We start from the raw sequence: 16,828 nt of genomic DNA, 5'->3' as shown, positions 1-16,828 counted from the left end.
TCTTTTTAGTCCAAGCCCCCAAACGCAAGGAAATGGTTTTTATAATTTTTTTTAATGTTTAAACTTCATTTCAAAAAGCAGGTTTGCAGTTTGCAACCATGACAGTTAAAATGTGTGCTTTTGCACAGCTCCCTAGAACATTTCTACAAGCCGGTCAGACAAATACATGACATTTCAATGAGTAAAAAAGAGCATAAAACTGTCGGTGTAAGAACAAAATGTTAAAATGCCTACGCACAATAAGAAAAAACCATCAATTACATCATCACATAAAATAAGTCAAATGTACAAAAAGTCTGCGACAAAAAGGGACAAAAGGACAACATAAGATATTTGTTGGAAGTTTGTGTGCTCTTTGGGCACTTAATTAAACATCGCAAAATCGTCATCTTCATCAGACTCTGCAAAATATTTCACTTCTTTTCTCGCCCGTCCAGTCCGCGGCCTGGAGGCTGCTTCAGAGGCAAACTCTGAGGGGAAGATGTCTACATCTGAGTCCTGATCAAAGGAGGCTTTCTTCGGTTTCTGTTTGATAAGGATTTTTATTTATTTTTTTACAGTTAGTGAAGACCACACATAAAGTGTTCTTTTAACATTGATTCGATACTTTTAACTGTTATCTAAAATCCCTGCTTAAGGCAACCAAAATCTTCAACATACATGTGCTTGTAGTCTAGGAGTACTCCTGGTTTCCCAAAGCAGTTTCTGTGACTTAGCCCACTTTGCCAGCTACAACAATTCCTGCACTGCGATAGTCTGGCCTAGTTGTCCATGCTCCTGCCTGGCCTACTGTAATGGACTGTACATAGACATTACCTCAAAGTTACTAACAGTTACTAACGCGAACGTCAGCAAACAAGGATAAAGTCCGTACTGCAATAACGAAATCAAGCTCTAAGAGAATAAAACAGCCGGCCAGAAGCAAAGCAAAATACGCGCTCGCCCAAGTCTAAGCCCCGCAATACTTCCCTGGTTCCTGCAGCTAAGAAGACGATCCTGACTCGCAGCGGGACAACGAAGAGTGAGGCCGAGGAGGGGCTGGCGCCGCAGCATTTAGGCTGCTGTACACGCCCCCTCGGAGGCACCTGGTTGGGTGCCTGCCGATGGGCATGGGCACCAGCCAGGTGAGTGGGAGGCAGGGGGCTAACTCCCCCTGCTAGAGGCGGAGCTCAGGCTCCCGACCACAACCACTCCCCTCTCTTCCAGGAGCAGAGTCTTTGTCCATGCTCCTGCCTGGCCTACTGTAATGGACTCTACATAGACATTACCTCAAAGACCGCTACTGCAGAATAATAATAATTTATTACATACCCCGCCCATCTGGCTGGGTTTCCCCAACAAAAGATTAAAAATATATTAAAACATCAGTCATTAAAAACTTTCCTAAACAGAGCTGCCTTCAGATGTCTTCTAAAAGTCAGGTAGTTGTTTATTTCCTTGACATCTGATGTGCGGGCGCCCCTACCAAGAAGGCCCTCTGCCTGGTTCCCTGTAACCTCACTTCTCACAGGGAAGGAACCGCCAGAAGGCCCTCGGAGCTGGACCCCAGTGTCCGGGCTGAACGATGGCAGTGGAGATGCTGCTTCAGGTATACTGGGCCGAGGCCATTTAGGGCTTTAAAGGTCAGCACCAACACTTTGAATTGTGCTCGGAAACATACTGGGAGCCAATGTAGGTCTTTCAAGAATATGTCCGCTAGGCTGGTAAATGGAGCAGCTTGATGAGACACATGTGTCTTCACTTCTGAGAGCATTGCAGTGTCTGCCAGTGAGCTACCAGGCCCAATTCAAGGTGTTAGTACTAGCATATGAAGTCATAAACAGCTTGGGACACAAGCACCTAAGAGCACATCCCATATCTCCAGCTCTACAACCGGCAAGGGAGACCCTGCTGAGGATGCCACTGTTGGCACTGATCCATGAAAGGGTGTTCTCTGTGATAGTTCCCCATTTGTGGAACTGTCCTCCCTGCATCCATCTCTCTCTTTAATAATGTTCAGGAAGAACTTTAAACATTCCTGTTGACTCAGGAATTTGATGGCTGAAAGATACTGTCCCTGGAAACTTAAGGTTATTAGGTGTTAGGGTTTGTAATTGTTTTTAAATGTTTTGTATTAATGTGTTGGTGTTTGCCGGCAGAAATTTTAAATTATTATTATTAACCTTCAAACTGACTATTGTATTCTCCAGGAAGAGAATGTTTATGTTGTTGGAATAGAAATAATACAAGTCAGAATAACTTGTTGGTGCTGAATTTACCTTGCTTGGCGTAGACTTGGGTGTTTTCTTCCCTGGGTTATATTCACCTTCATTTTCAGAACCAGATGTTTTCCTTTTCTTTGCTCCTCTGCCTTTTCCTACTAAAACATTAAAGAAAATATATATGTGTCAGGGGTTCAGGAGCAGAGGCACAGGGAAGAGAGGAAATGGAGAGCGAGGGGGAGGAGTCTGAAGGAAATGTCAGTGATGACAATGGTCCGAGGTCTCTGAGTCTTTCCAGTGAATCGGATGATTCACAGAAAGGGGCTCCCATGGTCAGGGCAAGGGGGGTGCCTAGGGGGACACCCCAGGAAGAAGGGGCCAGAGGGGACTCAGAGAACAGCAGTTGGAAATCTGGACCAGCGTCCACACCAGAGCGCAGTAGGGGGGAGGAGTCCCAGGCATCGGGATCAGGCAGCGCGCTGCCAGCGGGAGAACATGAGGGAGGATTGACCACGCCTCCGTCGGGGAGCGAGGAAACGGTCAAGAGGAAGGTTGAAGGCTGCACGCGCGCGCCAAGTTCAAATGTACAGGAGGGCGGCACTGTTGGCAGCCCGGATAGGGAGCCAGGTCCTAAAGCCCGCCGAAGAGAGAGGGAGGACTCAGGGGGGTCAACGTCTGCGTCGGAAGAGTCCAGGAAGGAAGGAACCCCGGGGGGTAGCAGGACCCAGAGGAGAAAGGAGAGACGGAAGAGGTGGAGTAAGGCTAGAGTCTTAAACTGGTGTACAGGAGGCGGAGATTCAGACGGAGCTTCGCCGGTCTAGACCCTAGACGTAGAGCTGGGGCGCTGAGGCTTGGAAATGGAAACTATACTTCAATAAAGACTTTGTTACATTACTACCGGCTAGCGTTGGTCCTCTGTGAGCTGGGACCAGGAGCCAGCTCTGACAATATGCAACAGTTATTTATATGTTTCGTAATAGCAAACTGGATTATCTCAAAGTTATTTGACAGTTTTAGTAGAATAGATTGAATCAAGCGGAATTTTTTGACCTATGATTCTCTACAGGAATTTGTTTATGTGTATTAATAAAACACATTAGAACTGAAATTCCTCTACAAAAATAAAGGTATTAAAAATACTTCCCAATACATGCTCCATACCTGAGCATCAAAAGAAATGCAGCACATTTTTTTGCCTCGTCCAGAAACGTCAGACCCAAATTTCCACAACCCAAACCTTTGTACTAGTGCAAAATGAAAGCTAATGCTACCAATTTAGCAGCTCAGTATCTTCTATCATCATCAAACAAGACATTAATTATGGAACTCAAATTCTATTTCATTTCACAGGAGTCTCATTTTTGGGACTAAAGAACTGCGGAAGAAGTAATCCTTTGATTGCTAAGACAACCAATAGTTACATGAAACTTCCCTTTCTTTTTGCTGACTGATTACAATTACAAAATCACTTGCCATTGTTAAATGTTCATTCACCATTTGTGGACTGATTTAATTATTACAATTCACCACTTAGCACAAGAGTTGGGAACCTTTCAGGTGCCAGATGTTGCTGAACTACAACACCCATCATCCCTAGCCACTATCCATGTTTGCTAGGGCTGATGGGAGTTGTAGTCCAGCAACATCTGGAAACAAAGGTTCCCCACTCTTGCTTTAGCATAACTTCATGGGCTTTCATGCTCAGCAAGGGCTACGGCCACAGCTGCATTCACAGAAAGAAAAGCATTGTGTTCACTATAAAGTTTATAGTAATAGCACAGTGTGCCTTGCAGTTCACAAACTCTTCCATTAAAAAAAAATACTTTCTCTTTAAAGTGTATTTTTGTTCTCTTGGCGACAACAGTTGAACACAAGATTTAAGGTCTGCTAAGGGTCTGGGAAGCGGGTGGCGCTGTGGGTTAAACCACTGAGCCTCTTGGGCTAGCTGATCGGAAGGTCGTGGTTCGAATCCCCGCGACAGGGTGAGCTCCCATTGCTCGGTCCCTGCTCCTGCCAACCTAGGAGTTCGAAAACACGTCAAAGTGCAAGTAGATAAATAGGTACCACTCTGGCGGGAAGGTAAACAGTGTTTCCGTGCACTGCTCTGGTTTGCCAGAAGCGGCTTAGTCATGCTGGCCACATGACCTGGAAGCTGTACGCCGGCTCCCTCGGCCAATAAAGCGAGATGAGCGCCGCAACCCCAGAGTCGGCCACGACTGGACCTAATGGTCAGGGGTCCCTTTACCTTTAAGGGTTTGTGATACTATATAACAGTTTGTGTGAATGTGACTCTCCAGCTAGGCTATCATAAGCCCTGAATCTGATTCCACATCCTGAGTATATTCCGTCCCATCCTCAAAGCAGCTTCGTGCAGCCTCTCTTCACACTGCCGGTGTGAAGAAGAAAGGCAAGCCTCCACAAGGGCATGATATGTGTGACCTGCACCCACAGCCAGATAATGTACATCTTGCTAAAAGGTCAGTTTCCCTTTCACGTATTAACAGCAAAAACGGGAAAGAAGTGCAGCAGCTCATTTGCACTCCACCCCTGCTTCATTCCAATTAAACGATCTTCATTCCGAGATGAAGAAAAAAAGAATTCTTATTCCCTACTCACACATTGCTACATCAAGTGAAAATAGGCAACATCCAAACTGTTACCTTTGGGAGTTGCAGCCTTCTTTGGGATGCCGAATTCAGGTTCTGAATCAGAGTTTATTACTTCCATCTTCTTGGGCTTAGGAGGTCTTTTCGGTTTAGAGGGCACATCCGTCGGCAGTTTTGCTGCTAATTATATTAAGAAATACTACATTACCATGAGTACAACAGAATCTCCCTACAAGTACGCAGAGCCCCTACAAAGAAATGCTCTGTTTCTTCCCTACATTTTATTTTCACTTTTAAAGGCTCAAGAATGACTTGTGATTTTCTGCATGTGTGGGTTCAGATATCCTTTGTGTTCATTGCAGTCCCAGCCACCCACAAACTTACTTGCTTTGTTCAACAAGGAGGAAAGGATTAGAAATCTGACTTTGTTAAAGAAGATTTGATGCAAAATCATGTGGGTGGGAAAGAATTACACAGGACTATGTTATCTGTAATATTCCAAAAGTTAATAAAAATGCCCATCTTTCTGTGGATCTGTCTTGCTGATTATTTGATATTCTTTCCTGGTATCAGTCCCATATCGTCTGCAACCGTTTTTTCAAATCTGAGCAACATGTAACTCTGCCCCTATTAGTAATTAACTGTACATCAGTATTTTCTGCTTCTGATTTTAATATATACAGAAAAGTAATTGCAGTGCTTCTTGAAGTGTTATATTGTGTGTTGAAAACTAAATTCCAGATTTGATTATTTTTTTTTTACACAACTCATATGTAGATGAATTTTGGAAAACAGATGTAGGCATGCTTGATTTACTATAGGAAATATTAGTGAAATTCAGAAATGGGATGCAATACTCTTCTGGTAATATAGAATATCGTTTTAGTAATATACATTATAAGTATTAGTTTGCGTGCCCGGAGTTCTGTTGCGTATTTTGTTATGATTAACATTATCCCTCTGTGATACTATGGATTTATCTTTTTTAAAAAATATTGGGGCACTACGGCAGAATTGTGCTAATATTAACAACAACGAGAAGAAAATATGTAGACAAGTTTCTCCTTGATCTTCTTCCCCTTCCCCTTAGCACAGGCAAAGTTGACGTAGAATAGGCAGTGGGCATCTGACTCCCATATTTTGCTTTAGTCTTTCAGGTTTCCCGTAATCTTAGTTTAGGTTGAAGTGGGAGAATGTAACAGTGAAGCAGGGCTTTGCAGAGGCAATATATGTCCATGGGACTCTCTCCACATGCAACTGCTGTACTTTCAAAGGGTGAAGGTTCATTATCCATAAATGTAGACAGCAGACAGTTATCCTTTCATGCTGCATTTCACTCATTCTCCAAAAGGGAGGTAAGAAGAAAAACTTGCTACATCCAAAGAAGTGAAATCATGGAGATCTCTACTAAGTAGTTTTAAATACAGTGGTACCTCAGGTTAAGTACTTAATTTGTTCCAGAGGTCCGTTCTTAACCTGAAACTGTTCTTAACCTGAAGCACCACTTTAGCTAATGGGGCCTCCCGCTGCTGCTGCACGATTTCTGTTCTCACCCTGAAGCAAAGTTCTTAACCCGAGGTATTATTTCTGGGTTAGCGGAGTCTGTAACCTGAAGCGTATGTAACCCAAGGTACCACTGTACCTTGGTGATTTTTTTTTTCAGCCTGAAAGGTATATATTTTCTTAGCTGCCTATTAAAAAACATATTAACATATTTAATTAATAATACTATGAACATTAAAGGACTTGGCAGCCAGAAAATCCTATTCCATGGGTAGGTAAACTAATGCCCGGGGGCTGGATCTGGCCCAATCGCCTTCTAAATTCAGCCCACGGACAATCAGCGAGTTTTTACATGAGTAGAATGTGTCCTTTTATTTCAAATGCATCTCTGGGTTATTTGTGGGGCACAGGAATTCGTTCATTCCCCCCCCCCCTCAAAATATAGTCCAGCCCCCCACAAGGTCTGAGGGACAGTGGATTGGCCCCCTGCTGAAAAAGTTTGCTGACCCCTGTCTATTTAGTCTCTGCCACCTGCAGTCTGAAGGGTAGCAAAACAGGGGAAGACCCTCAGCTTGAGACAGTAGACAGACGTTACCAGTCAGGGTACACAGTTCGAAGTTAAGTGGACCAAAGGTACCCCCCCCAAAAAACCCCCAATATATTTAGAGGTGGATTATGGAACTAAAAGGCAGGGGGCAACCCGTATGGGCAGGGGTACCTTTACCTTTACCTTAATGCTACTACTTCTTTTGCTGCAACACAATAGAGCATATTTTAAATGAGCAAGCTAACCAGCAAATCCAAATACTTGCCTTTTTTAGCAACTACCACTTTACTTGGAGGTTTCTCTGTCTGTTTCTGAGTAAAAGAGGAGGAGAAGACTGGTGTTGAATCTTCGTCATCACTGTCAAACTTGGATGTATCTAAATAAAAGGTTTTAACATGTCATGTCATCACCCTTTTCACAGTTAGGCTAAATATAGGAACACTCTCTACTTCCTCACATTAAAATTAAACTGTCCTGGTCTTCTTAAAATCTAGCAACTTTTTTACAGCTTGTCACATCTCAGGGATAGAGCACAACAGGGCAGACCTACCGTTTTCCAGGACATGGGTTCTGTGAGGGGGTTGGCATCTGGAATGAGCACAGTGGCAGAGCTTTTTCAGACAGCTTCTAAGCTTTTTGGAAACAAGACTAGCACATTGCATACTCAACATCTTTTGCTTCCTTCATGCTCGTACAATTCAAAGTTTTGAAATCTTGGCGGCTGACTGCCTGACTGGAAAATGATCGCTCCTTGAGGTATGCAATTTGAGGCAGACCTAAGGAATTCATATATTCCAAGCACATAGCTATCTTTGTAGATATATCAGAAATACTCACTATATTAACATATCTATATAAATACCTACCAATATTGGCTTTCCGGGAATAAGAAGGAAAGGTGAAAAGGTTGCCAAAGTCTTGATTAGTCTTCTCTGGGGAAATCTTCCTGTTATAAAAATGAAAACTTAAGTATCTCTTGCACCATGCAAACCATTAGTTTGCATTAACCATTAGTTACTTTTACAAGGGCAGAAGCTCTGCACAATCTGCAAACATGTAAGCCCAGTGCAGGTCACCAGTCATGGACCCTGATTCACCACTTCTACCAATTCATAAGCACTATCTGATTCAGCTTGGGGACTGAAATTACTGAGCCCTTGCTCACCCCATTCAGTAATGGGAAAACTAAGCTAGATCCGAAGGCTCGGGTGCTGTTCGCACCTGAATTGTATCTCTCTATCTCTCCCCGCTCCCCCACCATTACAACCAAAGAAAGAAACATTTTTTTTTTATTTTTGGCCAGAATTATATTAAATTTGCAGGCAAGGTTTCTCTCCTTCTGGTGGCTTGAATCTTGCTAAAATTCCAAGATAGCTACAGTTGTTGTTTTTTCTCAAGAGCAATGGTCACAGTTCTGGGGTGTGAATCACTTAATCTCTCCTACCATTTGGGAGGCAGCTGGCCTGAAAATTGCAGCCATGAGAGAGGTGGTATTTGGGATTCAAATCCAACGCACACCTTTTTTAAGGCCTAAATGGGGACAGGAGTTGTCAAGCACCTGACAAGCCACAGTAGTTGGCTGTTGGGTATTAATAGTGCAATACTGGGCTATTCTACAGAAAACACATATTAATAGGTACAGATGAAAATCCAAGTTTTTAAGGCAAAGTGGGTCGTCCACATGTTGTGGACTACAACTCCCATAATCTGTGATCACTGGCCATGGTGAGTGGGGTTGATGGAGGTTGTAGCCTAAAACATCTGAACAGCACCAAGGTGGCTTGTGCCTGGTCTAAGGATTTTTATCAAAGAGTGCCTCAATGGCATGTATCTTCACATTTCAAAGGACAATAAGGCTAAGATAAGCACACCAGGGAGGACTGGCCACTTCTTCAAACAGGTAGATTTGTTCTTGCATATTTCTCAGACACACTTTCCTGAAGTTACTGCACTTACTCTGGAGAAGGTTTCGATTTGACTGGGGAGAAGTCATATTCATCCTTTTCTAGACCATCCGAGGGCTCAAATTCATCTTCTCTGTCATTGATGATGGGAGATGTTTTTATTTTCAGTTCATCTAGATCATTATTATTGTTAGCATCTTCGTCACCCTCACCATCATCTTCCTCTTCCGAGAAATCAAAGGTGTACTTCGGCCTTTCAGCTGTGAAGACAGATAATGGCATCAATATTTATTTGTGAATTTCTACACTGCACATTCTAGGAAATGTCAACCCTAAAGTGTCTGATGCAAGATACCGTGCAGACCTTATGAAAACGACAAAACGGGGAGGGTATGGCAGCTTAGAGAAAGATCAACAAGTAACTTTTCCCATAAGGAATAAAGACTAGCAGCCCATCCATAGGGAGACACTAATGATCTGTAAACAACAAAGAAATGAACTACACTGCAATCTCCTTTAAAGGAAAGCTACCAGAAAGCTCTCTAGTAAACGGACATACAAAACTAAGCAAACATTCCTTGATGGAACTGTGTCATCCATCTTGACAAAAAGGACCGTCTCTCCTCATACAAACCGATCCAGACCCTGTGCTTGTCATCTGAGGCCCTTCTCTATGCTCCCCGATTGTGGAACGGTCTCATAGAATCATAGAATCATAGAGTTGGAAGAGACCACAAGGGCCATCGAGTCCAACCCCCTGCCAAGCAGGAACCACCATCAGAGCACTCCTGACATATGGTTGTCAAGCCTCTGCTTAAAGACCTCCAAAGAAGGAGACTCCACCACACTCCTTGGCAGAAAATTCCACTGTCGATCAGCTCTTACTGTCAGGAAGTTCTTCCTAATGTTTAGGTGGAATCTTCTTTCTTGTAGTTTGGATCCATTGCTCTGTGTCCGCTTCTCTGGAGCAGCAGAAAACAACCTTTCTCCCTCCTCTATGTGACATCCTTTTATATATTTGAACATGGCTATCATATCCCCCCTTAACCTCCTCTTCTCCAGGCTAAACATGCCCAGCTCCCTTAGCCGTTCCTCATAAGGCATCGTTTCCAGGCCTTTGACCATTTTGGTTGCCCTCCTCTGGACATGTTCCAGTTTGTCAGTGACCTTCTGAACTGTGGTGCCCAGAACTGGACACAGTACTCCAGGTGAGGTCTGACCAGAGCAGAATACAGTGGCACTATAACTTCCCTTGATCTAGATGCTATACTCCTCAGAGTCTCCCCAGAGAGGTTTGCCTAGCGCCATCACCACATGTCTTTAGACACCAGGCAAAAGCATTCCTCTTTACCAAGACCTATGGCTATTAAATAATCTATGGCCTGTGAAAGTGGGGGGACGGGACTGTTATTATTATCATTTTACTATTAGGCGATCCATCAATATGCTTTTTACTGTTTTTATCATGGATGTTTTGTAATGTGTTTCTAATGTACAACACCCTGAGATCTTTTGATAAATGGCGGTATATAAAACGAAATAGTAATATTTCATAATTGTTGCATCAGTTTGCAAAGGACTGTAAGGGGTCGAGGGCTTGAGGGTTGTGCATCTAACTCTGTCAGCACCACTTTAGTTTCTGGTGCTTCCTCTCCTAGCATTGGCTTATTTGTCTTCTTTATTCCTTTGGGTTAATTGATCTAGCTGGGTGTTGCTTCCAACTGCTCTGGATAGTGCTCTAAACCAATGGTGTACTTTAACTGCTGGCCAATTGCCAGTGAGATGATTTTCTGGCTATCCAATCAGGTTTTAGCCTAGGCCAATTTACAATAAAGGGACAGAGACCACTCCCTCAAATCACTTCCACCTTCAATAAGCTTGATATTTGGGTTAATAAAATGTGATTTGCCTCTTTAAAACAGGTTTTGCTAGTTGCCAGGATGAGATAGGCATTTTCTGCCCAGGGCACCAGAACGCATGTGAAGAAAAATAAAACTCAAACAATAAGTAGTTTTGTGCTGAAGGCAGCCCTGTTTAGGGAAGTTTTTAATGACTGATGTTTTAATGTATTTTTAATCTTTGTTGGAAGCCGCCCAGAGTGGCTGGGGAAAGCCAGCCAGATGGGCAGGGTACAAATAAAGAAGAAGAAGAAGAAGAAGAAGAAGAAGAAGAAGAAGAAGAAGAAGAAGAAGAAGAAGAAGAAGTAATAGTAGTAGTAGTATTAATTTGCCATTCATTTTGTTGCACCTGGTGGCAAGAAAGCACCTCCATAATGGGCCCCTGAAAAACCACTTCTGTTTTTAGACACAGGCTAAAACCGCTGTAATCTATAAAGGCTTTTAGTGGGGTTTTGAATCCCATGAGTATATTTTCTGTTAGTGGTTTTACATGGAATTTAATGCTGTTGATGACTATTTTGTTTTCTGCTATTGCTTTCTTTGGGGTTTTGACACTTTTTTTGTGCGAGTTGCTTTTGCAATTTAATCAAATTGTAAGCCATCTTGAAAATCAAGCTTAAGAGTACACGCACACTCACACCCACCCTGTACTGGCTGAGTCCTGGAATACCTGCTCCCTGCCTTGCAGGCATTTTTCCACCTGGTTGGGTGGGTGCGGCTGACTCCACCTACGAAAGTAAGTCGCTGCTGAACAGACTCTTAGACTGGGGTGTTGCAGAGGTGGGGGTAGTTTGTTGCTGTTATTGATATTTTTTGCATCTTTATTTTAGATCTTAGATTTATGTGGAAACTGTTCAATTTGTTTGTGTGCTTTTTTGATATTTTATTTATTGTTTATGACTACTTTTGTTATGCTTTTAATTATGTATTTTTCTCATGTCGTAAACTGCCTTAAGCATCATTTTAACTATGGCAGCATACAAATAAAATTACGGATTCTGTATATGTGTGTACACACTTATAACAGGGAGGTAATAAGACTCACTCAAAATCATAGCCTTGCCAAGTGCCAGGATGAGGAAGTGTCAGTATCTTGCCCACTGAGCATATATTATCAAAGATAATTGTCTCTATGGGATGAGTGATATTCGCTTTGGTCCTTGGCATCTGAAGTTTTAACCAGCTTGCATTATACCTATTTTCTCTTAATGCTGCCAGTGAAAGCATGTTTCCCGGGGGGGGGGGGGGGGGCTTGTTTCTGCATGTTTGGCTTGAATTCCCTGGCTAATTTTATCCAATTAATCATTCAGTGGGTCACCCACCTTTAAACATCTGTTTTAAAAAGTCCGTAGTTTGTATCCTGAGACCAAAGCTATGCAAAATATAGGGTACATTTTGATGCCGTGATAAACCACAGGTAATCCTGGAAATAATACACCACAGCAAGCTTTAGGCTTGTACACTTTTCTCCTTGAGCATGAGCTGTGAAGATGAATTTGGAAGCTTTTGCTTCTGTCAACCACCCAATAAACTGTGGTTAATTTTAGCTGTGGTTTGTTTGAAACCATAGGTTACGAAGCTGGCTTTTGAGAGGGAGGAGAGTTAAACCTAAGGCTGCGGCTCATACCCCATGGTTTGCATGATGCCCAAACAGTCATCTGTTGTGCAATATCGTACATTGCAAGAAGAAAATTATGGTGAGCCTTTATGAAGGTATATCCAGTGGAAACCCTGTGCACGCAAGCAGGTACAGCGGGCAAGTATCCCTTGAAAGGAGCAGTGCCCCCCTCTTAGCTAAATAGCTCTAGAAGGCTCTCATTGCATTCTGCACATAAACTGAAAAACACATTTTCATTATTACCTGCGGCTCTTCTAAGTAACGAGTCTCTTGGAATAATCACAGGTTCATTTTCCTCCAAGTCACTTTCAGATTTAGATTCATCATCTGACCACGGGTTCCGTTTCTTCACTTTCTTCGCACTGGACTTTGTGGCGGAAGACGGTGTTCTTCTCACCCTAGGGCCTAGAATAAAATTTAATTCTCAGTACAGTAAAGAATCTTTTATTATACGTACTCCTTACACAGTTTTTTTTAATAATCTGCATTAAAGCATTTTCATTTTTCAGGTTAATTATGTTGAAACACATTACCTCATTAAGCACTCCCAATACAAAATGCAGGATGACAGTTTTGAAAATCATGTCATATAAAATGGTAAGATATCTACAGGAAACTTGTCCCCTTTGCTCTTCACTGAATCCAAAAGAACTAGTGCATTTGGCAAAACACCTGGCCAATTCACAAGTCTATTAACCAAAAGGCAGAGCAACAAATAAGCCACACTAATCAGTATTCAATGCTTCCCTGAGAACCATGGAGACCACTTAACATGGGTCCAGTGGCGTAGCGTGGGTTGTCAGCACCCGGGGCAAGGCAAGTAATTTGCACCCCCTTACCCGTGGATTTGCGCCCCCTAACCCTAACCCCCAGATGTTGCGCCCGGTGCGGCCGGCCCCCCCTGCACCCCCCACGCTACGCCACTGCATGGGTCCCTTTGACTTGAGCACATAGTCCCAACCAATCTAAACCATGTGCTTGTTCAAGTTCTTTCAGAGAAGACTGCCAAAATACAGAGCTGCTTCTTAAACCCAAAGTCTTTGGCAGCCGTGAAGAGAGGAAAACTCTGGGTACCCAGAAAATAGCTGCACACTGAGATGTGCAGTTCTTTTTTTAAAAAAACACCATCATATATATGTCTATATCTATATCTGCAGCATATCTATGTGCTATTGCTTCAGGCATTACAGAGCAGTTCTGCACACTGAGTATCTGGCGGATGATGATTCTTGGAACAAGGCACTGTGAATCTAGACCCCACTCCATTTCTCCACATGAGCTTTCCTTCTGATATACATGAATTCAGCTAGTAATGCTTCTTTGTGACATCCAAAGTCACTCTCTGTTTACTTACCGGGCTCTTTCTTCTCTCTCTTGGGCTTAGGTGTTTTGGCCACTGGGCTGGCCACTGGGCTAGCCACTGGGACAGAGGTATTAAGCGAATCTTCACCAGCCCCTTCGACTGGTATGCCACCAAACTCTTCATCAAATTCCAGTTTTATTGCTAGAGTATCCAGTTCTCCCTGGAAATTTAACCAAACTAATTAAGGTCAATGTAATGGCTGGGTGTAATGAAGTTTGCTGAGCTGATACAATATTCCAGAGTGCTTCTAGGAACTTCAATTCCTGCAGGGCTCTCTATCTGGTCCTTAGGACTCCCCCAGGTCACAACTGCCCTTGAAGTCTGCAAACTTCAGTTGGACAAGGCAGCTGCCCGTGTTTTGCCTGAGGTTACCAGACTTGATCATTGTATGTTAATCATCTACCAGCTTCAGTGATTGAATGGATTCCAGAAACAGACTGGCAAAATTCTGGTTTGATCTTTATACCCTGATCCCAGACCATTCAGGGCTTTATCAAGAATTGCCTCCTCCCATATGAACCTGTCCAAGTCACTTAATTCAGTCTTCAAGACCTTTTCTCTGTGTTCCTTTTAGCCAATGTGTCAATGGGCCAACATGAGACATAGGGTGTTTTTGATTGTAGTGCCCAAAATTTGGAACAGCTCCCCTTGACAGGGATGTCTGGCTCCTTAGTTGCTAAGCTGTCCACTTCTAGATGGGCACTGAAGACAGGCACTATGGGCATTTTAAGTTATTTCCTCTTAATTTACTTTTGCTTTACCAATGCTTTTAAATCATATTACATTTATTGCTGTTGGTGTTTTAAATTTATGTGTTTTATTTAGCATTTCTGTAATTGTCTTTAAGCTGCCTTGAGTATGTTTGATATAAAAAGCAGGGTATAAATTGTACAAAAAAAATAATAATATAGAAGAATCAGGAACAAGAGGTATTGACTTGCCTTCTTCTTTTTTAGCAGTTTCTTACTGGCATCAGCTTTCATAGCAGATGTAATCTGTGGAGCTATTCTCCTACCAAATGGCGAGGGCATCGTCTCTTCTAAGTGGAGTTTCTTCATCTTGGGCTTACCAACTTTGCCTTTAATAGGTTTTGCTGTCATGCCAGACAGGACATCTTCTCTTTCCTGTGCTTCTACTTTCTAAAAATAAACGCAAATAAAAGAAAAATATAAACATCTCCAAAGAGGAACTATTGCTACTACATATAGAAAATCTATGTCTGCTTAAAAAAGAGAGAGTAAAAAAACACTAAGAGGTTAAAATAATGCTATAACTGCATTACATCATTCAAGACAGGCAATACTAACTACTAATCCTAAGGAATGTTTGAGTAATACATCTGAGTAATTTTGGACAAAGCCTTATGTAAAGCAGATGAAATATTATTATTAACTATTTGTCAGTCTTTGAGGGGATCTATGTAATTCCTCCCATGTCTTCAATTTGAGAACCAGTCAAAAGCTTTTAAAAGAGAAATATTATGCATGTAATGTCTTTGTCAAGAAACATGGGTAAACCACGTTACGGAAAAAGTATGTAGGAAAACTGGGCAATAAATAAACAACTATAGACGCTCAAAGCTAAACATGCTGAACTCAAATGCAAAACCTACAGACTGGTGAAACCCCCTGGATTCTGGGTTTTCTGCCATAGTAACAGCTGCAGCAAATGTATGTCTGAGAACATAGCTCTGAAGTGTAAAATTACACAGATCCTCATTTCACCTCTTCTGCCAACAGACTTTGATATATTAAAAAACAACAGTTTTGCTAGATTACTTGCTGAAACAAAAACTATGTTGACAAACTGCAACATTAATCCTTGGTGCTGTACATACATCAAGCTCTTCTACAAAGGCTGCTAAATCTTCTTTCCAAAGGTCTGACGGAGATTTTCTCTTGAGGTCAGCAAGATCCTTTCCCTTCAAGGTGACAAATACAGAAAGGATTTTTGAACAAACATATTCTGAACATCCAAGATAAGCAAATGTTAATGGAACAAAACTAGGGCAGTGACTATACAGTAATCCCCATGCAAAGATCTGTACATATTACCTTTTATATACATATGTTTGATCAATAGCATTGTAATGGTGAAACCAATGAGCAAATTCTGAGACACAAGTTTGGGTTTGGGGGGATAAATTTTAGAATTTAGAATGCAGCTGCACATACATCAGACTAGGAAGTACTTTCAGATCAGGAACTCTGAAAGATACCTACTTTTGTGTCCCGCTGCTTAATGATTTCTTCTACTTTCTCTTTAGTAAGACACCACAAAGACATATTTAAGATGTAGTTGAAATCTGGGCCTGAGGTAGATCCGGAAGAGTCGGAACTGTCATCATTGAGGTTCTGCATTTCTTCCTCTTCTGCTGCCTATAATAATAATAAAAATAGTTATGCTGCTATTCATATATCCTACGGCTACAAAGGGATACTTAAAGACTTTGTATTTTATGTAGGTTCAATTTCTACAGTACTGGTGATCTACAGAGGGGAAGCTCAAGGAATCCTGGTAGCAGCAAAATAAATAAATAAAATGGGGAAAAAATCATAGCATAGTACCCAGGACACAAAGTTCCAAAGCTGTTATGATATGCAGCTAGAAATACACAAATCTCTATACAATACAGCAGTGGGTTCTCAAACAATCTAACTTGAAATGTTTGAAAATTACTGTGGCCTACCTGTTACACAATGCCCCTGTTTTAGTAGCAGAGTTACTCATGAAATTGTGGCAGATGGAGGCAGAGTTTGGCATAATCAGAAAACAATTATTTACATGATTTTCTACAGACATCTCATTCATCTTTGGAAATTGCTAATTTCTTTGCCAGAGCATTTTCGTTGGGAGAAGGAGTTCTGCCACTCAGCTTGAGGTACTGAAAGGATAATCTCCAACTGTTGCCATACTACATCTCTCATTCTCCCCAGCCATCATGGTCAATGGCCAGGGATGATGGGACATGTAGTCCAGGAAATAGCTGTTTGCTATTTCTGTACAGCTCCATAAACTATGTGGCAAAGACCAAAGCCAACAATGTAATTTCTCTAAGATAATAAACATCCAGCCAAAGCTGTATGTATAGCTTGCATTGGTATAAATTAGTTAACTACTCATAATTTGGGACTAATTTAAGCTGCAACCCTAAACATCCACTCATACAGAAGGAAAGGCCCAAGATT

The 16,828-nt window shown here is 42.0% G+C and overlaps 1 protein-coding gene across 7 annotated transcripts in view; it reads right to left on the bottom strand.

The window, feature by feature from the left end:
- Positions 1-33: 33 nt before the first annotated feature.
- TOP2B (DNA topoisomerase II beta) overlaps positions 34-16,828 on the bottom strand; it is a 45,860-nt gene continuing 29,065 nt past the window's right edge. For 3 of the 7 annotated variants that reach the window (XM_083404641.1, XM_083404643.1, XM_083404637.1), the window contains exons 26-36: positions 15,863-16,018; positions 15,478-15,561; positions 14,578-14,779; positions 13,632-13,796; positions 12,521-12,682; positions 8,814-9,021; positions 7,724-7,803; positions 7,123-7,233; positions 4,862-4,987; positions 2,259-2,359; positions 34-525 (exon numbers count right to left, since the gene is read on the bottom strand). In XM_083404641.1, coding sequence (XP_083260767.1) covers positions 364-525; positions 2,259-2,359; positions 4,862-4,987; positions 7,123-7,233; positions 7,724-7,803; positions 8,814-9,021; positions 12,521-12,682; positions 13,632-13,796; positions 14,578-14,779; positions 15,478-15,561; positions 15,863-16,018 — 1,557 coding nt within the window. In that variant the 3' untranslated portion in view covers positions 34-363. Of the gene's footprint in view, positions 526-2,258; positions 2,360-4,861; positions 4,988-7,122; positions 7,234-7,723; positions 7,804-8,813; positions 9,022-12,520; positions 12,683-13,631; positions 13,801-14,577; positions 14,780-15,477; positions 15,562-15,862; positions 16,019-16,828 lie in introns of all 7 variants that reach the window. The other 4 variants (XM_083404642.1, XM_083404638.1, XM_083404639.1 and 1 more) reach the window with 3 other exon arrangements.

The sequence above is a fragment of the Podarcis tiliguerta genome (genome assembly GCF_965153285.1).
Source record: "Podarcis tiliguerta genome assembly, chromosome: 12".
In the NCBI taxonomy this organism is placed as follows: Eukaryota; Metazoa; Chordata; class Lepidosauria; order Squamata; family Lacertidae; genus Podarcis; species Podarcis tiliguerta.
Note: the sequence above shows the minus strand (reverse complement) of the source record. Positions and strands in the feature narration are given on the sequence as shown.